Below are 26,024 nucleotides of genomic sequence, written 5' to 3' on the forward strand. Positions count from 1 at the left end.
TCTCTGAAATGAGGAGATGTGTTCATTGTGGAAAACTCATTTATATTTTATTGATTGAAGAACAAAACATAAATGCTATATACAAAAATAAACTATGACAGCATGTACGTATGTACTTGTTCTCAATTCTTTATGGTATTTATTTTCAACATTTATAGTTCTTTGAGATATTTGAATATTCATGTGACAACATAGGCTTTATATACATGAATTGAAACAAGAGGAAACCAGATGAAAGCACTACAAATCCTATGAATAAAACCAATATATTATAATTTTTATATTTTGTAATCTGAGTTTCCAATAAGTAAAAGTTTTTTTGTGAAATTTCTTTTACTGGGTAATACTGTTCCATTTCTTAAATCAGCTTATAGGTGCAATAGAACTGTCATAAATATCTTACAAATTGCTACCTTGCTGGTATAAAAAAAACCTCAGTGTCCCTAAATTACTTCCCATTTACAGCAAAGCTTTGGATTGAGTTGTGAACACTATAACAAAGTATCAGGTTTAGAGATATTACTTTGAAAATATGGATTACTATTTAAAGTTGCCATCCTTTTTTTTTTCAGTTCATTTCCATGTCCTTAATCTTCCAACCCAAGTTTTTTGTTAGCATAATTAAATAATACTCTGTCAAAATATTTAGAACCATCAGATGATTTTATAAAATAAATTGATAAATTATACATTGGATTTTGCATTTTAAAATAAAACATAAAAACCAGAATCCACATCTCATGTGATATTGTCGTAGGTGTATTGATTATGTGGCTAAAGTGTTTTCAGAAGCTAAGGTTTTTCTGCCCAATCTCATCAGTGTGTACATGTCTATATGTATATATATGTGTTAGAGACACATGAAATATTAATATAACGCAAATGAATGTTCACCAAGCTCTCTGCCATATGGCCCCTGTGGAGGATAGAAGGCCCTGGCTAGCTTAAGCCTGCCATATGGACCTGGTGGAAAAAGGTAGGTCTTACACACAGAGCAAACCTACCATATGGACTGGGTGGAGTACTCAAAACTCTAAACATTCCTCATACACCTGGGCCTTTTACACAGAAGAATATGAAAACATACCCAATACATTACACAGCAAAGCCATTGAAAAATGGATCAGTTGTTTAGGTTTAATATGATGCATTCAAACAGTGTTCAAAACTATATAAATAATCAGGGCTTATTTTGAAATAGTAAAGTGGATCATCAATCATTTAAAACTGACTACTTTGCATTTAACACCTGCCGTATAATGGGACTGTACAATACCACCATTAATGCTGTACAAGACATAACAGCTAAAAATAGTGATAGGTTTTTTTCCCTCCTGCTCTTAACCTGAAACATAAATTTGACAGTTTTTGGGATGGTTTCAGGGCAAGTCCTGGATTTACAAATGGCTTCTGTGCTCTAAAGTTTTGGGGAATGGAAATTATCATAGGATGAATAATTGACTCAACTTTATTTCCTCTATGAAACCAGAAAGAACTAGGCCAACTGAATGTCTGCTGTTTTGATGTCTAAGATTTCTCTTGCTTGTGTAGTCAACAAATTTTCATTGACTTTCCACACTGAAAATCTTGTAGCGCTGTATAGTGGTGTCTTGCTTTATAGACCAAAGAGACAGTAAGTTAGCTTAGTAAAATGGTTAAGATTTCAAACCACTGGACTTAATGTTGAACCTTCCTACAGATTCCCATATAAATGTAACTATATTGTCTTGAATTATTTATATTAAAAAAAATAATCAAAAGTCAGTTCAGGACCACTCCAGTTGCGATTATACCAAAGTAATGGAAAATGAAGCATAAAATAAAGATGTAACTTTAAAACATTGTTTTCCAATCTCATACCTGTTCTGATAATGATTTGGAATTGTTTTATACAGTTTTACATGTGAAAATGAATAAGCAAAAAAGAAGTCCAGATTTGTTTTACTTTTCAAACAGGAAGATTGTTTAGGTGGATTTTTTCTCCTCTGGTCTTTAGTTAGACTTGAAATTTCAACAAGCAGACTGACTTCTTTTTAGAGTCATAAAATAGTTCCAGTTGGAAAGTACCTGTAAGATCATTGAGTCCAAGTATTATCGAACTCTTCCTGTCTTAGAAAGGGAAGAGAATACCAAAACAAAGATATATTAGAAACAATAAATGTTACTGGGAAATAGGTTTGAAAAGTAAGGCAAATACTATGGGAAGCAGTAGAATATGCTGAGAAGTTAGGACAAATGGAAGACAATGGAAAATTATTCTGAAAGTAATTAAAGCAGTTTAGATTGTAGAATTTGAACTCATTGATTTGTACTGAAATTTGGTAGAACAGCCTTCATCAGTAGCACTGACATCAAAATAAAAAGAAAATCACTGGAGTTGATGTGTCTTATTTCTCAGTCCTCAGAGAATAACAGCTCAGAAATAAAAAACAATACACATGGGGAGGATATTTCATGATGCAGTTCTTGCTGTTTTTCTAGGTGGGCTAAAAGCCAACCTATTATCAGGATACTGGATAAAAGTTTTACCCGTAAAGATATAATAAGCTCACCAAGTTAAAGTAAAAAGCTTGTGTGATTTGTTTCAGTTGGTTTAGATAGTTACTGTTTTCAAAGTATCGTAATGGTAAAGATCTTTTGATGCTTGTTATGTTTTTGTACAGTTATCGCATACATGAATTGTCATGAAGTAATAGCATTTGAATAACTGCTACGGTATGCTTCTATTGCATAGCAGTTATAATTGTTTAAGGAATTAAATCATTTTCAACATAAGCATTAAGATATTTACAGAAATTTTTATATGAAACAATAAATTAAAAAATCTGTCCTTCTAATAGAGCTTTAATGAGTATTTCCTTGATATTATGATAGAATGCAGTATTTACTCTACATCCAGTTTTAAACTGGATCCTGGGAAAGATTTTATTTACCTGCAAGAGTATAGTGTGTTTGCTTGTGTCAGGCGTCTTAACTTTCTCTATTTAATGTAACAAAGCTGATCCAGATTCCACGATGACTCTAAACTATTTTTTGTGTTCTTAATTCAGTGCTGAATGTGACCCATAATGTATGAATGCATAAAGGATGGTTTTTTACTTTCTCTAATATGTATTCTGATACATTAGCATAAATTACGTATTCAAAAACATGAAGACACATGCAGGCCAAATCTCACTTTAGAGTGGATTCCTCAAATGGAGCAGAAAACATTAGAGGTAAAACTTCTGCATTATTCTATAATGAGCATCAAGCAAGTGAATAGAAATCTCACTAATGGACACATTCTGGCAGCTTGTTGCAGATGTTTGATGAATGAATTGCAAGAGGAACCATATCACATGTGAAAATGCTTGACTTTTCATTATGAATTTTGTTTCTGAGCATTCTGGGATTTACAGATTTTGGGTTGCTTGTTGTTACAGATTTCTGTGAAAGTCAGATGTTAGGATATAACCTATAGGCAACGGGTTGAGAAATGTGGCTATGATACTGTAAAGGACTGTTTCTGATGCTATAAACGATGAAATTCATATTGAACTCCCATAGGCAGACAGCCAAATTTCTATTAGGATACCACAACCATACAATCCAAAATGTGTGTTTCAGTTATTGACTACAACATTTGCATCTGAGTACTGGAATCATTCCATAGATAGACACATTAAGGACATTTATGATACTTGTTAAAATTTTTTATTGTGAATTCATTTTTAAAAGTGAGTTAAATATAATTGATAGTCTCTTATGCAAATCTGTGTAGTTTTATTTCCAAAACTAGGGAAGCCTCTGTGTTACATCGCTCCATGATACTAAAACAGCTCATTCATTTTGTCTGCTTCCTGATGACAATTTGTCAAAATGGGATGCTTCACATCCTTTTGTTTTCAGTATCAGTTACTGTATTATCTGTGAGAAGAGTTAACATCTTGGAGTTACTAGACAACGTATTTCTGTAAAAAGTGTGTATTGCCATTTGGATACTTAAGCAAATACTAGACATTATTGCACATATTGACGATAAAACATCTGTTACCTTAACCTCTCGGAAGCATGACGGCAAGGCTTGACCGACAATCCCCATGGCAATTCCTTTTCAAAGCAAGGTTTCTTCCCCTGCATTTCCAATGCGTTTGTAGCTTTTCCTTTGCATATTCAAGAATTCCTGAACCTGTTACCCTATAGTTTCATACAGTTGTGTTGGATGAGTTCCTCTGGCTATTTCTTGATTGTTTTATTTTATTAAGTTATTGGTTCTATGAGATAGGAATTTGGGGTAGGAATTTTGGTATGGAGGAATCTTGGGAACAGGTTTCCTTAATATATTTCTGTCTTAATATGCATTTATAGACTGGTCATCTTATTCAGCGGTCAAATCATCAGTCTAAATATTAAGAAGTTATTAAAATAATGGGCATTAACAGGATCTTACAGAAACTGAAGTAAAACACAGAATCACAGAATATTAGGGGTTGGAAGGAACCTCCAAAGATCATTTAGTCCAACCCTCCTGCAAAAGCAGGATCACCTATGGCAGGCCTAGCTGGGTTTTAAAAGTCTCCTGAGAAGGAGACTCCACAACCTCTCTGGGCAGCCTGTTCCAGTGCTCTGTCACCCTCGCCATAAAGAAATGTTGTGGTGGAGCTTCCTGTGTCCTATCACTGGGCATCGCTCGAATAAAGACTGGCACCTTCATCCTGACACCCACCCCTCAGATGTTGATACGCAGTAAGATCCTTCTCAAGACTAAACAGCCCCAGTTCTCTCAGTCTTTATTCACAGGAGAGATGTTCAAGCCCTGCAGTCATCCTCATAGTTCTCATGTATGTGAAAGTACATGTTTTAAAAACACTGTGTTTCTACAAAAAAACACCCACTGTACATTTTATGTATTTATCTAAAATATTATATTTTCTCATGTTATTCTGAGAAAAAAACATGTCAGTATTCTGTATGAGTATTAAATAAAAAGCCTATGTTATTTAATAGATCCAGTTTTACAAATTCTGACCAGATAAATTTTTCTGCTGGGACAGATGACCAGTAGAAGCTTCCATATATGTGAAATGTTTAAACCTCTTCTCTGTTGAACTTCTCTGACATGTTTATTCGTGAAATGACAGTACTGTTGACTTCTGTGCTGCTGCTTTACACCAGGTGCCAAGCATGCCTGGTCAACCTCATCTGCTTGCCAGTACTCTGGGGATGAGGGTGTGTAAGGACAGGTTACATGCTCCTGAATGAATGACAGCAGAGTGTTTCACAGACACATTGCTGTGTATACATTTTCTGTTGGGACATCCAGTTCATGCTGTCAGCAAATTACCAAGAACTTGTGCCACGTGACAAGGCAGTGGAAGCATTGATGCTTAGTCCTCCACAATTGCAACATGACTAGATAGGGACTTCTTGAAAGTGTTGACTTTTTGTTTTGTTTTGTTTTCCTGAGGAGAATGAATATTAGGATTATTAACTGAACACAGACAAAGGAAAACAGTGTGGATACATTGCAGTTCTGGGTATTAACATAAAACCTTCATCTTCAGAGAATTACAAGTTACCAGCTGTGCTCTTATCAAGAATTCCCTTCTTACTACTGTTATATGTACAAAAAAAAAAAAAAGGAATGGTGTTATTACAGCTGACAGGGACAAAAATGCTAATATTGTTGACATTCCTCATTTTTTGAATCACTTTAAATCCCAAAATAATATATGTCCAAATTATTTGGCACTTGAAATGATCCAATAGAACCTTGCAAAATGCAATTGTTATATTCTGTAGTTTTTTCTCTGCATTTTGCAGTACACTCTAAGAGAAACACTCTAAGTGTACGGAGAAACAAGCAGCACAGAAATAAATATGCATACTGTGGATGCATTGCCTTATGTATTGCTTTTATCACTTGAGATGTACACATTTATGAAAATGTGAGGTTTAGTGTACAACACATTAATTATGTAGTCTTCACGTCCAATCTCTAATTTGACGTTTGATCTTAATCAGGAATTTTGCTCATCTCAAAGCATTTACCTTGATCTTTGATTCTACATGCATTTAGGAAAGTTACATGTAGGATCGGACTCCCTAGGTGAGGGTGACTGCTTCTGTAGCCAGCACATAAAAGGAGATTAAATAGATAGTACCATGAATGATTTGGTGTGATTTCCTAACGAGATATCCCTTTATTACCTAGGTTTTATGGACGCCACTCAGCATAACTTTAGAGAAAGCTCAGGATGACTCTTGTTGAAGGAGTCACATGTATACAAACCTCCACAGACACTTATTCATATAAACAGTTCTCATATAATTGCTATGAAGCCAATCCACATTCTTTTTAGCACTCAGTATTGCTCGGCCAATGAAGTGAAGCTAGCAGAGTACTAATTGGGACATTTGACATGAACCAGTAAAGCACATTTATACTTTTCTCAGCATCCAAAGCACAGATGGCTTTAATTTGCATCCAGTCCCTTCCAGTTGCATATAAGGATGTTTTTTAAAAAGAAATAATGGACATAGTCCTCATAATTAAGAACTACAGGTTATAGTATTATAAAGTTTCTTGTATTTGTACTAATATATCAACCAAAAAAAAGAAAAAACCCACTATTTAATGTACCTTTCTAACCAGCATTTTATCTTTAGGAATTTGTATTTCTTGAATCAATATAAATTTCTGTCAGATGTCTAAGATATTTATACTTTATAGTTATCAAATGTATGCAGAATCATCTCTAATTATGAAAAATTTGTGTGAATGGACAGAATAGTTTTTATTACAGGGACAGAGACACCATATACTTTTGGTTTTTGCTTTGTCTGTTACACTTCCAAAATACACAAAGTGGAAATATCACTGGCATTTGAACATTCAGTCATATGGCAAAATGCATTTGTTTAAAAATACAGATGATAATTTATTCTGAAATATTGCAAAATCTTCAGAATAAATAAATCAGCAAATACTGCTTGACCCAGCCCTAATCAGTAATAGCCTGCAAAATAAGATAAAGGTTATTAAAATAATCCTTTTATTGAAAGAGAAAATTAGATAAGTTGCACTGATTGACTCTGAAGCCCTCCTAGGGACACGTAAAATGAAGAATAAACTCAACTTGATCTAGTCCACAAAGCCTTAAGAAAACCTCACAGCTGGAACATCACCAATAATTGTGTTTTTTCCTTCTTGGCTATATTTTGCCAACTCTTTCCGGTCGTTTATAGTGATATTATATGAGATGTGATCTTTAAAGAACATGTTTTTATACATTTGCTATTGACAGCTATAAATTTAATTTACATTGCACTACAGTTCTTGAAATGCTACAAGAATTACTTGTACAAAATATGTTGCTTTAAAAAACAACAGTTTGGCTGTTTTTTTATTTCTTGCTGAGTCAATACACATTTCTTGCTCCTAGGCATTCTTCCTCCCCTCCTTTACCACATGATCGCAATCCTATTCCTTTCCAAAGTATTCAGTCATCTTGAATGTCCTTTTTCCATAATTTCAGTGTATTTGGGTATCCTGGAGAACTACGTTTAGCATAAAAAGAAAAAAAACACTAAAATGTAGATTTCTAAGTTAGTTTCATTACATTACCTTTACAGTTTGTAACAGTATCACAGTATCACAGTATCGCCAAGGTTGGAAGAGACCTCCAGGATCATCGAGTCCAACCTGACACCACAAACCCCATGACTAGACCATGGCACCAAGTGCCATGTCCAATCTCCTCTTGAAGACCTCGAGGGATGGTGACTCCACCACCTCCACAGGCAGCCCATTCCAATGGCTAACTACTCTCTCAGTGAAGAACTTTCTCCTCACATCGAGCCTAAACTTCCCCTGTGCAGCTTGAGACTGTGTCCCCTTGTTCTGGTGCTGGTTGCCTGGGAGAAGAGACCAACCCCTTCCTGGCTACAACCACCTTTCAGGTAGTTGTAGAGGGCAATGAGGTCACCCCTGATCCTTCTTTTCTCCAGGCTAAACAATCCCAGCTCCCTCAGCCTCTCCTTGTAGGGCTTGTGCTCAAGGCCTCTCACCAGCCTTGTTGCCCTTCTCTGGACATGTTCAAGAGTCTCAATGTCCTTCTTAAACTGAGGGGCCCAAAACTGGACACAGTACTCAAGGTGCGGCCTAACCAATGCAGAGCACAATGACCTCCCTGCTCCTGCTGGCCACACTATTCCTAATGCAGGCCAGGATGCCATTGGCCTTCTTGGCTACCTGGGCACACTGCTGGCTTATGTTTAGGCAGCTGTCGATCAGCACCCCCAGGTCCCTCTCTGTTTGGCAGCTCTCCAGCCACTCCGACCCCAGCCTGTAGCTCTGCATGGGGTTGCCGTGGCCAAAGTGCAGCACCCGGCACTTGGACTTGTTAAATGCCATTCCATTGGACTCCGCCCATTTGTCCAGTTGGTCCAGGTCCCTCTGTAGAGCCTTTCTACCCTCTAACTGACCAACATCTGCTCCTAACTTGGTGTCATCTGCAAATTTGCTGATGACTGACTCAATCCCTTCATCCAGATCATCAGTGAAGATGTTAAAGAGGATGGGGCCCAGCACTGATCCCTGGGGGACGCCACTGGTGACTGGCCGCCAGCCGGATGTGGCACCATTCACCACCACTCTCTGGGCTCGGCCCTCCAGCCAGTTCCTAACCCAGCACAGAATGTTGCAGTCCAAGCCATGAGCTGACAGCTTAGCCAGCTGTCTGCTGTGGGGGACAGTCATCTCACATTGCCCCTTGTTATATGCAGTGTGAATCTTAGATGCCCAAATCTATAAAGCAACCAAATTATATGAGAATTAAGCAAGAGGATTTTTACTATTTTATTTCAATCTGCCCAAAGTTGGTAAACAGTTCAGAACATGAGACTGCAGATTCTTTTGTGCTAATGCAAATCAATAATTACATATGAATTAAAATAGAAGAGCTTCTTAAACCTGAAAATCCTGATCTATAAAACTTTGTACTAGAGGGTGTTTGACAACAAAAAACTAAAATCATGATAAGCCAAACTGAATAGATTGTTTCCACAAATATATATGCACTAGAGTTATGATAGAAAAAACAGGATGCTCTTGCGTCATTCAAACGTTAAGAATATTTCAAATGTTAGGAACAAATACATATGAAATATTTTACAACAAACAAAAAAGCATCAAGATGCATTACAAAAACCCTGAAATGGTTACAGAAAGGCAGTAATCTGTATAGTATATTTTTGGAGCCAGCTATTATCGCTTGCTTTCAAATCCTGACAATATCAATATTCTCCAGTTTGATTGGTGACTAGTCTGAACTTATCCTACTTGCTTTTAGGCACAAAGACAAGAGAATGGCTACCTCTATTCATCTATTATTGTTTAAATAGCTGTCACAGCTTCCAGGATGTCTGTTTCCATGTTATCTGGTGAAAGAATAAAATAGGATGGCAACAAACCAAATACAGTGAAAAATGTTTGTTGTATTTGGCCCAAGCCAGCTGCTCTTTGTAGATAAAATCTGGTTTGTAAAACAACCCAAACAAACAGGTGAATTTTGGAAATTGAGGAACAATGGATAGAGTGGATATAGCACTTTCAAATATTATAAAGATATATGTCGCATTCAGACTTGCCTATTACGGTGATTTAGTTCATATGTCAAGGCACATATTCATCTCTGCTCAGATACTGTAGGGGCTTGGGTAACAGCTTGTCCTATCCTTGTTTATTTGTTAATTTATAACATCTCAGTTCCCAGCACAAGTAAAGGCAGGCCTGGACACTTCTTTGTTCTGCCTTGTTCTTTCTTGTCCCCCCCTTTCTTTACTCTGTTGTGCTCCCAACTCTGACAATGGAGTTGCAGATTGACCCTCTTTCCCCTCTTGCCCTGACTTGTCTTTGAATGCTTCCTTTGATGCATTTAGACTGAAAATGCCAAATCTATGTTTCCCAGCAAGGGATCATCATTTTTTTCTAGCATTGCTACATAGCTAGTAGGTTAAGAGGAAACAGTTTAAAAGATTATTTAGAAACAATGATACTGTGTTGAGAAAAAAGGACTTCTTCAGGAATGGATGATTTTAAAATCCTTTAATGGCAAGAGATCATATTGTTTTCCCACTAAGATATGTGGTTATGTTTTAATTGGCTGTGTTTACAATGTGGTTTTTCTTAAAAGTGCATTTTTTCAAGATTCCCTCAGTCATTGCTTATCTCAGATCCACAAATATCCATGCTTCCTGTGTGTAATATGTACATTTGCTCTGTTTCAAACATACTCACACTCAAAGTTTATTTCACATGGGACATCATGAAAACAAAGTCACATTAAGTCTGACTTTTTTTTTCTGACTTGATGTTTCATTAAATAAGTTCATAGTAAGTTCAGCTCTCTAGCCTTACCCTTCAGTGTAAATTTGTTTCTGTTATTTATTACAACATAAGAGTTTGGATATTATTTCAGGTTCATACCACTTTAACCTTTTTTGAGTTACTTTGCCTATTGCAAAATCATGCCACACATTGCTAGAAAAGTCTTTGCAAAGTTCACAACACGTTTTGAGCATGCACAAAGTACATCAAACTTCATATATTGCAAAGTAGTAATACAGAAAAAAATTAGTCCCTTACTTAAATTTTATCATAAGGTCTGCGTTAGGAGTTTTTTGTATCTCAACAATTGCATGTTTTTTAAAGCTTACAGAGTTTTAAAGTGATTCAGTTTTATCTAATATATTTTAAAATATATTGACAATTTGAGATCTAAAATATTAATAAGTTTACTTAGAAAGTCTGAGAGGTTAGTGGTCCTTTTCTCTGACAAATTTAGATGCAAATTACACATTTTTTTAGTTTCCATTAATGTGCATCAGTTCCACCATGCATACTAGTGGTTACCTTTCTTTCTATACCATGCAAGTCCACTGCCTTCACTGAAACCACTGACAGAAAGAAGTATTTAGCTAAAAAACTCAGTGATGTAATGCAGAAGAGGTTTTGTACTTTTTACTTTTAAACTTGGGCAGGAATAATTTAGGGAAGGCACATTTGCAGAAGGGGAAAAAAAATACTTTTCAGGTATGCAATAATATTGTGTAGTATCTATCAATCCATTGTCTGACCAATTTTGTTTAAGTTTTGGGTTGTTTCATTTGATTAATGAAACAGCATTTTGGGAAAAACAACTTGGTAATTATTTTTTACACTAGAATGGGATTTGAGAAGCTGAACTAGCAGGATGATCTAAGAACAGTAAAATAGTGTCCAATACCCAGGAATACCTAATTTATTTTAGTATGTTACTACAAAAATGATTACAGAGGTATCCATATTGCTACGGGGTAGCATGAGGACAGAGGATACATCTGTAGCTTTCAGAGCCTGCTTTGAATCTTGTTAAGGTAGATAGGAAATGGTTCAGTAAATTACAGCCAGTTTTTCTCAGCAGTTGTGACATGAGTGGAAAACTTAAATATATCTAGTAAAATCTTTTATGATTCTGAATGGGTTGAAGCTCTCCTTGGTCAGCATCAGCTCCTCTCAAGAACTTATCTCAGTAAGCTTTTGAATGATGATTTCATGAGAAAGCACTAATTGTAGCACAAATTGCAACAAATAGGAGACATGAAAGAGAGTCGCAGTCCTTGTGTAGGTTACTCTCCTCTCAGCCTGAGCCACCATGAAGTAGGAAGAACAACAGAACATCAGCTAGGACTGATCTCACCAAAAGTAGATCTTTCCATCTGAGCTACTCACTTTAGGCTTCTCTTACAGTCAACAGACACTTCTAGTGGAAGACTTCTTTCTGCCTGCAGTAAATGTCTGTGGCAGATCAGATGGACTGGTGCCTTAAACTGGTGTCTGTTTCTCTCCCCTGGCTTGGAGGGACCAGCACAGAAGCAGATGTCCAAATGCCTGTTTGGGTAACTTTTGAACTGTGGTTTTCTGATCCTGATATCATCGAAGCCTACAACTCTTTGTTGCTGCAGATTTAAATTTTCCTGGTCTTAGGTTATGTCCACTTAAGAAAATACTGCTCCCCAGTCAAAGAGCAAGCTCTTATTGGACAAATAGGATCAGAACTTTCATATAATACAATGCTGAATATACATAATTGGATAAATAGAGAAATATAACTATTATTGAAACTATAATTAAAATAACTGTAATTAAAAAAGAAATTAAAATACCACAACATATATATCATGTAATTATCAAAGCCCAAATGGAAAAAGCAAGTCTGATATACTCTTCTGTAGTAAAAAAACTGTGCAGAGGTCTGCACAACAGCAAGATTACATTCTGATGTCCTTGTATTGTACTGAGATACAATATGTGTCAGTTAATAAGTGAACCCTTGGTAAGAAGGGCACCTAGATATATGCATCTCTATATATGTATAGATAGCTTTCCTTTTGAAGAATTCAGATTAACATCTGGTGAAAAGAAAAAACAAAAAACAAAACAAACAAAACTAAATTTCTGTATGATATCAACAGTAGTCTAAAAATGCTTCAAAAAGTAAAAAAAAGACCACAAAAACAACAAGCCAGGGACCAGGGTATTAAAGTTTCTATCAACCATGGATTTTTGGGGGGTTTGTTTTGGGGTTTTTTCACTTACTTTATAATCCGTTCACAGATTATCTGTGAAACTTTAATCTTAGAATTTGTCAGGCTGTGAGAGTTTTTTCCCATTGTGATGTCAGAACTGATCAGATCTGATCGTTACAAAGATCCCACTAAGGAGTTTAGCACTAATTGTTAGAAGATGTCTGTGCTTAAAAAAATTAGGCCAGTGATTGTAACCATGCTGTTAATTTCATGTATTGTTCAAGGCATGTTTCAATTGTAGGAATCAGGTGGAGTTTCTTGATTAAAAATGCATTGAGGGGCAGTAGTTTTTCTTGGTGTTGCAGAATCTTCTGAGCTGTAAGTGAAACCATTAAGAGCAGGAAGGGTTAATTGTATGGGAATCCTTGTATTCAAATGCCTCTTGTATATAAAATATATGTCATGCTAGAAAATATTCCATTGTCAATCCAAATAGAACACAAACGAAAATGAGATAATTGGGAAGGTGCCCATAAAGTCAGCCTGAATATATTATCACAAGTATATGTGAGATAATATTTGTTTTAAAAAGATTCTATGGCACTGTAAACTCAGTCTCATTAGAGACTGCATTTAAAAGGCTTATAAAGTTACTCATTAATGTTATCTTGTTGTATCTCCACAGCTTTTTCATTAAAGAAAATTCAGCAGAAAGCATTTTCTCCTGATAGCAGGAACCAATTTGCAATAAATGTTCTGGAAACCACTAGGGAAGCCATTACTGAGGTCTAATAAAAACAGACAAGCGTAACTTGTTCTATATTTTTGTTTCAATCACATACAGATGAGACCCCGCTCTCCACACCAACCGCAAGAGACAGCCTTGACAAACTTTCTCTAACTGGGCATGGGCAACCGCTACCTCCGGGTTTTCCATCTCCTTTTCTATTCCCTGATGGATTGTCCTCCATAGAGACCCTTCTGACTAACATCCAGGTAGGCCTTTCTGTAGATCAGCTTAAAGGGATGGAAACGAGCCAGTTGCAGATTTGTCTAAATTAATATAACCATTCTGGCTTAAGCAGCTCATAAGATAATTTGGATCAACTAATTTGCTGAAACTTTCTAGTAATTTAGGTTTTAAAGGAACAACAGCAAACAAACAGATTTAGAAGCTGTCAGATACAGTACATAAAAATACAGATTGTATATTAAGCCACAGCAGAGAATTCAATGAAAATTACATTGGTGTGTTTAACAACATTTGTCTTAACTGCTCTTCTTATTGCAGACTAATGAAATCTATCTTACTGTTTAACTTTATCTCATTTGCTAAGCAGAGGAACATTTCTTTAATAAATAGTTATTTTAAATTGCTGGAGTGCCAAGGTGGAGATGATATTTAAAGCTATTTGAAATGTGTCTCCCAGAAAAGCATTCACAGAAAGCACTTCTTTTATAAAGAAACTCATTTCACTGTCTTCAAAGAATAGACTTCAAAGGGTATTACCAAATTTTCTGCAGATTTCCTACTCAGTAGTCATGATGTCTATTGTGTGTACAGGACAGCCTGATTCAAATATTATTTAAGGTATACACTTGCACAGAGCTTTGAGCCAATGTGCTCATGTTTCATATTAAAGTGAAGAATTGTTTCATCCACAAATTCAGTGATCATGTGGTCCCCAGATGCGACTTTTGCTACAGCATGGTTGAGTGTTGCATGCAAAAGCAAAATGATGGTGCAGGAAATAATGCAGCTGTATTGTACTCATTCCAGATAACCCTCGTCTGTGCAGCTCCTAACGTCTAATGTATTTGTCAGAATTATTCCCTGCTCATTTCTGCAAATACATAAAATCAATTATATTCTATTCAGCAAAGGTTATGACAGAGTGGGGCTGCATCCTGCTCACTTCACTTTCTTAAGCAATCTCATTAAAGTTTATGGCACTTCAGAGCTGTTTTATGAAAAGTATATGATCCATTCATTGGTGCTGTTTTGAGATCTAATAATGAAAAAAAGCTGCAATTTAAGAATCAAGTATTGCTATATCTGCCTGGTCTGGAAGATCATATTTGTGGGTGCTTTTTGTGGTTCCAAGACTTAGGATCTTGAATATCTAAATCATAAACCAATGTAATTCTACAACCATTAACATTCTTTTAACAGATCTCCTGCAATATGTAAAGAATGTAATTTTTTTTCCCTAAAGGAAGAAATACAGTTGGCAAAGTATGTAATGCTTTAGCTGTGCATGCATGTACAGGGAAGTTCTTAGTAATTTTTTTGACAAATGTGTGCACTCAGTGTCTCTAGACAGCAACCTAATGAGCAGAGCATTCAGTATCAACAGGTTAGCTAATCTTGTGATTGAATATGAGAGTGCAGCACTACTTCAGGATAAATGACCAGGATTAATTTGCCAAGAATGCATTCAGGGTTTTGTGTCTTGTTTGGTGTGGTTTGTTTGGTTTGGTTTTGGTGTTAGCTTTTTTTTTTTAAAGAACACCCTTATAATATCTGAAGAATAGAGTATCTGAAGTGAAGAGCTAAAATAAAAGGTAACATCATAAGGAAACCAGACTCCTTTATGCCTTCTCTCGTGGTGCTTTTGTACTTACGGCTCTTTTACTTGGTGTTTCACATGACAACAAATCATCTATCAGGGTAAACAGGTGGGACATAAGTCCTTATGGATTTTTTTACAGTATGCCCCTATGTCACATTACATGGTTTTCACAGATCTCTGGCAATCCTTTAATAACCCATCAAGGCATTTCCCCATACACGCATACATTTAATCTCTGTCAGGACAACATTCTAAAGCTACTTCATAAAGAAAAAAAAAATTAAAAAGAGCTGTCTGTGTAGAAGAAGTTACACATTCTCTTCAGTTACAGTAGAATCTATTATGATAATCCATGCACAATGATGACAGTTTCTCTAATCAACACCATTTAAAATGGTTTCCACATTTAGCAATTTTAGCAATGAGAGGGGGCCACCTAAGGCCACAAATGAGTTGGGTATTATGATACTGACACTTTCAGAACTGGGCTTTAAATGTTCGACTATAAGCTCAAACTCATTAAGAGGAGTTATGGAAAAATGAAATTCTGTACTATGGTGCTTACTTGCAATATCATCTGTGACTTTGCTAAGAAATGCGTAAGTGCTGCCTGGAACCCTTGCAGCCTTTTAGTACATGAGTCAGAAGGACTCTTGTTGCGGGGTACATTCACTCTTCTTTGGTTCAGGTGAAATTTGTATCCCTTTCAGTACAGAGACAAGGGTTCAAAGAGCAGGTGAAGCAGGAAGATAATTCACCATGGTCTTGTTGCAGCAATGCTAGAAATGGGGAGGACCTAACTATCTAGAAAAGATCTGGCTTACAGTGTGTTCCCTGTCTCCAGTAGTAGGGTGCTTTTGAAAAAGAAAATAGCAGACATCTAGCCAAAATCTAGATGAATGGTTTGGGTAAATGCTGTTCTTTTTCTTGTCCTCAGGGTCATGCATGATGAAAATCTGTATGTATCCTTTCACAGAAAGGATAAATGTCCGATTGAAATGCAAGGGTACATCTTCATTAGGTCAAGGGATTGGGGTGCATGTATGACCTGTCACATGTGGTGGGGATTGCCTGTATTTTAGGGGTATGATGGTCACATGAATACCTAGGCAAGCTCCTCTGGCTACACTAGTGTGCAGGGATGTGATGGAAGATATCTCTACTGTGATCCACTTGTGTATATACAGGCATGTGAGGTGCAGGATGGGGAGGAGCTGCATAATACAGACCTTGAGTGCCTTCTAAAGCAGTCCTAGTGCCTGTACTGGTTTAAAATAGAAGAGGATTAGGGCATTAGGGCATTCATAATTTTTACCTTTGACAAGGTAAGGAGAATCCTAAACCTTGCCATGGGGAAATAATTTTGAGTATATAAGCAGAAATTTCTAAACACTTTGTATTTGGAACCAAAATGTGCTAAAAGCCTTGCAGGTGCTTAAGAGCTTAGGTGAATGAACTTGGTGCCTAAATCTACTTACTTCCATTCTAGAAGTCTGAGGATTACTTCAAAATTGGCCAATAAACACAGGCCAGGCTGTGTCTTCTATCTATACTAAAATTAAGTGGATATCCCCAAATCACTAAATGAGAATTATAGGCAAGTGTTAGATAAACCTATTTGCTATCATTGTCATCAGGTGCTGCTAGTTAGGTTTATTTTCTTTTGTATATAACGTAGTTTTTCTTACTTCTCCATAAGTACCTATTGAAACAAAAATATGTTTAATTATTTATAAATTTAAGGAGGAGATATGTGTATCTGCACATCTGAAAGACAAAGTAAATTTCCCCCAGCAATATGCATATTTGTTGATATCTTCCAGATTAAGTGCTGGAAGTCTTTGTGCAGGGAGGATGAAGGGTGATGGAAGGAGAGCCAAAGCAAAATTCTGTGTGGGTTCTAGTGAGAAGGCTAAAGATGCTTCTGTACTAAGGTTTCCTTTTTGGATTATGGCCCAGTTATACTGAAGTATGTTGCAGCCACAGCCTTTCATGATACCGCAATATTCTCGGGTAATAGTCATGTTTTTTTAAGCTTTTAGAGACTGAATCTTTACTGTCCCTGAGCTGAATTTCCATTAATATCAAAGGGATTAATCAGTTGCACTGTGATAGCTATATTTTTCTATCAAGACCATATTGTATTGACACAGTCTTGTTGCTAAGTATTTTTAAAGAGATATGTAAAGTAAGTTGCAAGCATCCCATTGATACTAATAAAAGAAATGCATGATTACAAACTGAATTCCCCTATGAAAACAATGCAAACTACTGGCTTTATTGCCGTGAGTCTCCAGCACTGTTAACATCTCAGACTAAATATGCAAGAGAAAAATACTACAAACACTAGATAAAGTAAAAATAACAGATTTTGCTTCATGTTATTTTATTTGTCTTATGAAATCCGAGAGAATTCTTTTATTTTTCACAGAAAGTATCGCTGGAAAAATGTCATTTATACTTGTGCAGTATCCCTTTTCCTGTGCTGGAGAAATTAAATCTTGAGATACTATAAAAATGTCTTCCTAGAGTCATCTGCAGAGATAACCAAGCTGTGTTATCCTGTCTTGCTAATGTTGGTAAGTCAGTAGTCAGTTACATATAGCAAATATTCAGAAATGAACTTGAAAAGGAAACTAAAAATGTATGTATTTATATTTTTTATGACCCTTTGACTACCTACTTTCAATAAGGAGAACATATGAAGTGCATATAATTTCCTAATTAAAGAGAAGCAGTGATATTTGGAAGTGTTTTCACGAAGAGCTCATGTTGCAAAAGAAAGCACCTGCGGTACAAGTGTCCTGAAAATGCTAAGATTTGCCTAGGAAAGCTTCAGTGTGTGCATACCTTGTCCTTACAGATTTTCATTCATTCTGGGACATTGTGGGAACAGGGTATGACCTTCTAGATAGACCACTGGACTAACCAGTAAAGCCATTTTGACATTCGGCCATATAACTGTGTAGCGTATTAAACTATGTGATCTGAAACATGCTGTAGATGTAGCTAGAAAGCAAAAGAGCTTATGTATACCTTTGCCTTCACTACTTTCCAAACAGGCCACACACTATTTGCATTTTTTCTAAAAGATGGTGGGTCATACTGGCTTTAAGGCTGAATTGAAGTTTGAAATATGTTTAACGTCTGTAGCATCAGTGGGCTACCCTAACATGGTGGTGCTTCAGTTTGAGAATGGGAAGAATAATCAACCATATATCAAATTAACTGTTTATTTGGGACATTTCTGAAGAATTTATCATTGGAAAATATTAAAACAATTAGACAAACAAATCAGAAGGATTTCCAGGGGGGAAATATCCATATTTGATATTATGTTGAAATAAAAATTGAACAGTGACACGGAGGGGAAGAATGGCATCCCGTGTTAAATCCTGGCTCCAAGTAGAGCCATACTGTATTAAAAACAAATCTGGAACCTGAGCATGTTCACTACAATTATCATTATCCTGCCTCCATAACATCTGACCTTCCCTAAAGGGAAATATTTTCTTTTTGTTAATGTCCTGTGTTGCACTGCATTTCCCATTGTCATTGGCAGCATATTGATTTAATATCAGGTTAGAGGATTAGCCATAGCAAATACAAGTTGGACATACTGTATTTTGTATAATCTTTTACAGCTGATCCACTGGGAGAATTAATAGAATTTCATGCAACTCTGAAATTGCTATTCCTGTTCCAAGGGCCACTGATGATTTTTCAGATGCTATACTTTTTAGTTGTTTTTCTCACCCCCTTCTGCAATGAATACATGGAGATATTGAAAATGTTTCCAGCATTTTTGCATTAGAGCTGTCATTGGCAGCAGCAGCACTTTTGCATATGCATCAGTTTGGCTCTAGTGCAGATTTTTTTTCACATTGGACGCCTACTGATGTGCACTGATTTAACTTCTAAAAATGAAACTTAATTTTGTGTAGCTTATAAGTAGTCCCTAGTGGGTCTTGGTTCAAAAAAGCTAATATTTTCCAGATATAATCAGCAGCAATAGGTAATGTATTACCATTAGCTACGTTAGCAGCAAGAATGAAAAAAAGAAAGGGATGGAGGAGGAAGTCTGTTGTAGAAATTCAGTAGGAAAATGTAATATTCTTTTAGCAGCTTTGTACTTTGCAGCAATCCTTGATATAGAATTACACACGTCAGTGTTACACTGGCATTATTCTCCATGTTTATTCATAATGATTGTTTCATATTTAAAGAACACCAAAATATTGTGTTTTGTCAGCCAAGGACAATAATAGCTTAATAGTAATTTATTTTAAACTGCTACTGATAATACAACCAATCAACACATTAAGTGGTGCCAACATTGGCATCTTGCTAAATAATCTCCAGGCTTTGCACTGAGAGTACATATTTCAAAGATAAGTCAACAAGAGCAATCAGAGCAGAAAATTAGAATTTGGTATCTTAGAATTAAAATACAGCTAAACCAAAGTTTTAATTGGGGTGATCTAAAAGGGCACTTGATGTAATGATCTCTTTCATTTGTTACTAATTGTTTGTTCCTGATGAAGAAGAAACATGTAGATGAATGTAGTTGAACTGAGCAAAGATGGCAGTTGTTTTACCAGTTTGATTTTATCATAAATAAGATGGATTGTAAGAATCTGGGATGAGGGTGTTTGCAGCTTTAAACTTACTTGACAGTGCACTTGTCGTCAACAAATAGTTTAAATGTAATTTAATCTGTGGATTTTTAATGATATGGATGAATCACATGTTCCAGTAAGTGATGAATTGGAGGAGATTAAAGTATTCTACAGTTTAAGCATGAGACAGAAGCATATATTGATATGAAACTTTGACTTCAATTTCTTGCTATTTCAAATGCATCCCATAGAGAAAACATAGTTTATGATGGTTGTAAATATAGGAGAATATGGTGGGGGAAGGGAACAGAATTCAGGTAGTTACTAACTTTAAAAGTAGGTGGGAGAAGCCTTACAAACATTTCAATTTGTATTTTACCTTGCTTGTGTCTGTACAACTTTATTTTTAGCTTTTTGTGGTTTCTTTAATAGTTATCTGCATTTAACATTCAACACAAAATACCTCTGTGTTTCATCTATTTTTAAATATAATTTGGTGGTTTTTTTTCAGAAAAAACTGCTAAAACTTTAAACATATTTGTAAGCACATTTGTTGTGTTAACCACTCTTAGATATTTCACATGTTGTTCTATACTTACGTAGTGTATACAATTTTGATAACTATCTGGCCTTGCAGTCAGAAGGTGTTGAGTTCTTTCAGCTCATGTGCATTTTAGTAGATTGAAGTGTAACAGAGCTACAAAGCATAAAGCTCTGAATGAGACAACACTGGAGGAAACCATTGAGGTAAGAATGAGAGGTGCTGAATATAACAGGCTCTCAAAACAGACTTAAAAGAGGAGTTTGAAGGACACAAATTTCAAAGTGGGCATTAATATGGGATTAGTGGGATAAATGTGCAGATGAACATAATGAAAAATCCATTTCTGAAATGTACCAGGCTGTCTTCTTTTGCCATTATTTTTTGGAGATTCTTAAAGAATTTTGCTGGAAAAACAGGCAACCCAGAATCCATTATAGGAAGTGTGCCTCAGGGGTGAGGAAGCTTACTTGGGAGCTGAGGGACATGATTTCATATCTGGAGTGTGGCTGTTCTGAAGCCAGGTCTTGAGTGTGAGCTTTTTATCTGGTAGCCTAGCAGACCTACTGGGAGGTATTCTTCAGTCTGTCTTTTTGGCATTATTTTGCTTTATATCAGTAATTAAATCTCTGTTGGGTCAAATTATCTGTATTGCTAAGTTCTCAGGAGACTTGCCTAGGATACAGAGACTTGCTTAGGATACAGAAGAGTTAGGTTCATATCCATGGAGGTTCATATATGCATATCCGTGTTTCATTATCTACTCTATTACGATAGCTTCAAGATGAGAAATTCAGGTGTAGACCTAAGAGTTTTGTGGCCATGCTTCTGGAAAATGGAAAAGAAAATCTTTCCTCTTTCTATGTTCATTTATTTAAATTTTGTTTCTCCTCTTTATCATGCCCTATTTTAGTCCTAACTACCTTATTATTAGCTGTGCTGGAATCTTCTTGTTTCTTTCCTTTTCCTTGTGAAAAAGAAGGAATTGTGGAGTTTTCAAGAGAAGTTTAGAATAGGCTGAAGCATTATTTCCTGATACAATAACAACAACAACCAAAAAAAAGGTAGGGTTTATTTCAGCCATACCAGGACAGGAAATTGAGAAATGATTGCATTTTGTTCTCTGCTGTGAGATAAAAATTGTAGAAGGTCAGGCAATGGACTTTTAAAAACTGGGATATCTTTCTACTTTGTGACTGTCCTCTTTAGAATCCAAATCATTCTACTGAATGTTTGAAACAATATGAAATATGAGAATATATGAAAATAATAATAATTAACAACAATCAGAAGCAAAATGGAAAGCCTTTAAAGGAGTCTCTTATGCTTTGGTAATTTCCATCGGCTTGAGTTGTGCTAGGGATTGAGTTTGCTGTTGTGTGGACGATGTGATTGTGAGACTCTTAATCTTTTTTAATAGGGCAGACTTTTGATCAGAGGCAAATGCTTGATGTAGGCTTGTTTCTTTTGTCACTTACAAAGAATAAATCCATCCCCTTGTCACTTTTTCACATTGGTTGCATGCACAATCAAAGGAGAGTTTATGTTTTCTGGGGAAATTTGACTTTTCAGCTTTTTACAGATTTTTGTCCACCTGTCAAAATTAATTCCAGCAAAAACTTGCTGTTGATGATTAGGAGTCTTCGACCCAGTGACAGGATTATTTCACCTGCAAAATCTCACATGACTAACCAAGGAACAATAAAACAAGTTGTTTATTATGTCAGTTGTTCAAACGTTCTTTGAACATTATCCAACTTTATCTTTGAACAGGGTCTACTAAAGGTTGCTATAGACAATGCCAGAGCTCAAGAGAAACAGGTCCAACTGGAAAAGACAGAGCTGAAGATGGAACTCTTCAGGGAACGAGAACTGAGGGAAACACTTGAAAAACAGTTGGCTGTGGAGCAGAAGAACAGAGGTATCTTAATTAAACAGACATAAACACTTTGTAATTTATTTCCATAGGAAAACTAGATTCTTTCTTCAAACATCTCTGTTTGATCAAAACTGTTCCTTCTCACCTTGTATTATGTCCAGGCTGACTACATGACAGGAAATATTACAAGCTCTCTGATTCTGCATAGGATCTTGATGAGATTCAGGACAAGAATCTTCTTTTTTAGCCTCATTTTTTTTTCCTGATTATTACTTATTACATGAGTAATACACAACACAATTATAAACACCATAGGTGCTGTCACGGTCTTTGGCAGGTTGCAGTCATTATGAAAAGGGATCACTCCTCAATACAATGACAATTTCTATTAAATTTAAGAATTTGTAAAAATTTGTAAAGTTTTAGGAACTATTGTCTTTGTTCTTATGTGCTAGGGTCATATATTATTTATTTAGGCAAACTGTATGTAATCAATATAATCTTAACAGTGGGCTGCTGTTAAGGCGTTTATAATGCATGGTATATCAAACATGTATTTGTAGAACAGTTAAGGTTCTTCTTGATAAGGCAGTATCCATTAGTGGCATTTCAAACCTTAACAGCACCCCACTGTAAAGTATTTGCATGTTAAAGATTTTAAAACTATTTCATTGATGGTAAAGTTAAGGCAGTTTAGAGTGATTTGCATTAACTAGTTGCATTATGAAGATGCTCCCATCTTTCTTTATGGGTCCATTTTTATAGTCTCTAATTACTTTGCAAGGGACAGTTAACCTCTGGGGCTCACTTGCTGTTTAACACAGACCATGACAAGCCAGATGCGTATTTTTGCAGAGCTAGAGTTACAACTGTCTTCCTGTCTAATTTAATATACTGGGAACTAGCTAAACAGAGATTCCCAGGAACACTTGGATTCACAACTTTTAACTATCATGCTGGCAGTAAGTACACAATGTAATCCTGATTCATGCCTTGACCCATTACAGGGTAAGACTGACACATCATTAATTCCCCTTTTTGTAACTTTTGAGAATGTGGTTAACTAGTCACGATTATCGCAGCTGTGATCTTTTTGTGCACAACTGCACTGCTTTGCACATTTAAGGTAGTTTTGTAAAAGAGCTTGTTTATTTTTCACATCCTTCAACCTCTGTGTCTCACTACTGCTCAAATATATAGTTGTTTTAGACTTAGGCAATCACGTGCAGAGTAGAAGTGGGAGGGGGAATCCATTTGACCATACTAGAGTTTTGCCACCTAAAAGTTAAGCACCTTGTCTGAGTTAGTACAAGTTTCATTTCTGGTCAATAAAGAAATAAATTTGTATGTCCTGTTCTCAGACATGTAGATGGGTTCAATTACACTGTGATCACTTCTTTATCTTCCTGTTAACTCCAGAGGAAATATAGTTGGCCAAGCTGGGTTAGACATACATGTTTTGAGCAGTTGAAATTAAGCATAATTAATTTCACTCAGAGTTTTGTGTCAGAAAAGTGCATGGGATAGTCCCTTATTTTGTTCAGGGCACTGAAATAATGTACAACATTATTTTCAGTGTGATAAATGACCTACTTTTATGTATGTCTCCCTCTAATGATGGTATTGCACTGGTAAACGAGTCAGACTAGAGGAACAGATTTGAACACTTAATGGTGGTATGCAGCAAAACAAATATAATGAGGATGACTTATCTCTGCTAGTGGATACATCTTTACAAAAGAAAGAAATGTAATAGTTTACTTTTTTAACTAACAGGTCCAGGTAGGAGAGAGAAGAATAAGGCCAGATTGTAATCATTGTGAGAATTTATTCTTCACTTAAAGGTAGAAAAATGTATAGGAGGCTTTACCTGGTATTGCTTTTCCAGACAGCAAGCGTCCTATTTAAAAGAAAATTTCACACGTCTTAATGGAAGCATGAGAAATATACCACACCCCTGGTAGAAGATACCAGGTGAAAAAAATTAAATACAGTTAAGAACTATGGTAGAGAAACATGAGTTAAAGTGTCGAATACAGGTCAAAATCCATTAGGTGAATGGGATCTTCACCATTAGGCAACACTTATCTTCAGCTCATCATGTCAAACAAGTCAAACATCTTTTTCTTGATTTTTTTCATCTGAATATTTTTGCCTTTTTTTTTTTTTAACATAAAATCCACTCCTCTTGCTCTGTATGTTCTACAGAGCTGATAACTTACCATGCTGTTTCCCTCCTTCTTTGTAAATATTCCAATTAGTAAGTCCTAAGGTTGTAGGAAGTGTCTCATCTAATGGCGAAAGTAGCATAATATCTCTTCTGTGAGCAGCTACACAGTAAGGGATTGCTAATTCTGGCTCTGATTGCTGTAGTCACATCTACAATGTGTCAGCCATGATGACATTTTAATTCAGAAAGCAACATATGTTTCCTTCTCATTCCTTCTCATTTATTGCAATCACTTTCAAAGTACTTACAATGAAAACATTTAAACCATGCAATGATTCAAAATGTATTTAGTTTAGCGTTTGTATAGATACTAGATGTTCTTTGATAGTTTAAGCTGCTTAGCCTGTAAAGTAGTTGGTGCTATACAAAATGAGAAAGAGACAAAATTCCAAAGTCTGGGACATAAATGATGCAGCTATTCTGACTACAGGGTATGTGCTTATGTCCATTCTGTGTCTAAATAGTTCTGTAAAGCAACACAAAATATTGAAGATCAACCAAAAAGTGATTATTCTTAGCATATAAATTAAATCGTAATAGCAATGACAGATCCCTTTGAAAGTTCCATTATTTGCATGTTGTGATAAATATGAGCTGGTGGAAGTATTTTTTTACCTTTTCCAGCATTCATCCCTGGGCATGTAGCTAAAATTAATTTGGAGTGAGATACAGGTCTAGATAGACATTGGCAGTCAAACCTAGTGTCACCTAGCTTCTGGTTTTGGTAAGGATAATTCTTTCAGTGTAGGTAAAGAATTCTTTAGTGAGTAGCATAGTGAAATATTTCTTCATATTAGTGTAAAAATAACAGTCTTCAGGAAACAGTTATCCAGGAGGATCTTATGAGAAATAAGCTTCTTACATACACATCCCTGAACACCCTAAATGTGCTAAGTAAAAAGGGTTGGGGTGTGAAGGGGGAGATACTGATATGCTCTACAATTTATAATGATTTGTTTAGAGGCTCACTTTGGCTTTTATCAAGTAGAAAGATTTGTTCACATATCCTTTTCCATCAGGAATGTGACCTGCAATGTGTTCCTTCGTGTAGGGATTATGGAATCTTCACTTTGTGGGTGTATGTCACTGATTACATAGAAAATAAAATTGTGATGAAGTTTCATCCTGATCTTCCAACCCTTTGCCTTGTGAAATTTTAACCAAAGAGGTACAAGGCAAACATTTTGCTAAATGAGAGCCTTCTAATGCTTATTAATTTAAAAATACTCCTTCCTTTCCCAGAATTTTGCCACACATTTGACAAAGCAAAGTAATATTTATGTGGCTGGAGGATCCAGCAGCATGAAGAATTTGATATGAATTCTTCAAGGTTACTTGGTTGATGGGACAGGAGATGACAGAAAGCAAGGAAGAGAAAAGTGTAAGACAAAGGGAAATGTAGGTAGGAAATAAATACAGGGAAGAGATTGGGCACTAAGAGGTCAGAACCATTGCAGGAAGCAGCAGCTTGGAGGGAAGTTAGAAAGTTCAGGGCCTTTCCCTCAGGAACAGGAATCGCAGCAGGGTGGCAGTTGAGCTCCTTTACAGCCCGGGCACCCAAGCAGCTGGATCTCCCTCTTGTGGGAGAGAAGCTGCAGACAGGGAAGAACTTCATTGCTGTGTGTTTATT

The 26,024-nt window shown here is 36.0% G+C and overlaps 1 protein-coding gene across 4 annotated transcripts in view; it reads left to right on the plus strand.

The window, feature by feature from the left end:
- The window catches only part of DACH1 (dachshund family transcription factor 1), a 372,242-nt gene that overhangs the window by 308,123 nt on the left and 38,095 nt on the right, over positions 1-26,024 (plus strand). For all 4 annotated transcript variants that reach the window (XM_054163025.1, XM_054163024.1, XM_054163026.1 and 1 more), the window contains 2 exons: positions 13,397-13,548; positions 22,059-22,206. In XM_054163025.1, coding sequence (XP_054019000.1) covers positions 13,397-13,548; positions 22,059-22,206 — 300 coding nt within the window. The remainder of the gene's footprint in view (positions 1-13,396; positions 13,549-22,058; positions 22,207-26,024) is intronic.

The sequence above is a fragment of the Dryobates pubescens genome, chromosome 7 (genome assembly GCF_014839835.1).
Source record: "Dryobates pubescens isolate bDryPub1 chromosome 7, bDryPub1.pri, whole genome shotgun sequence".
Classification (NCBI taxonomy): domain Eukaryota; kingdom Metazoa; phylum Chordata; class Aves; order Piciformes; family Picidae; genus Dryobates; species Dryobates pubescens.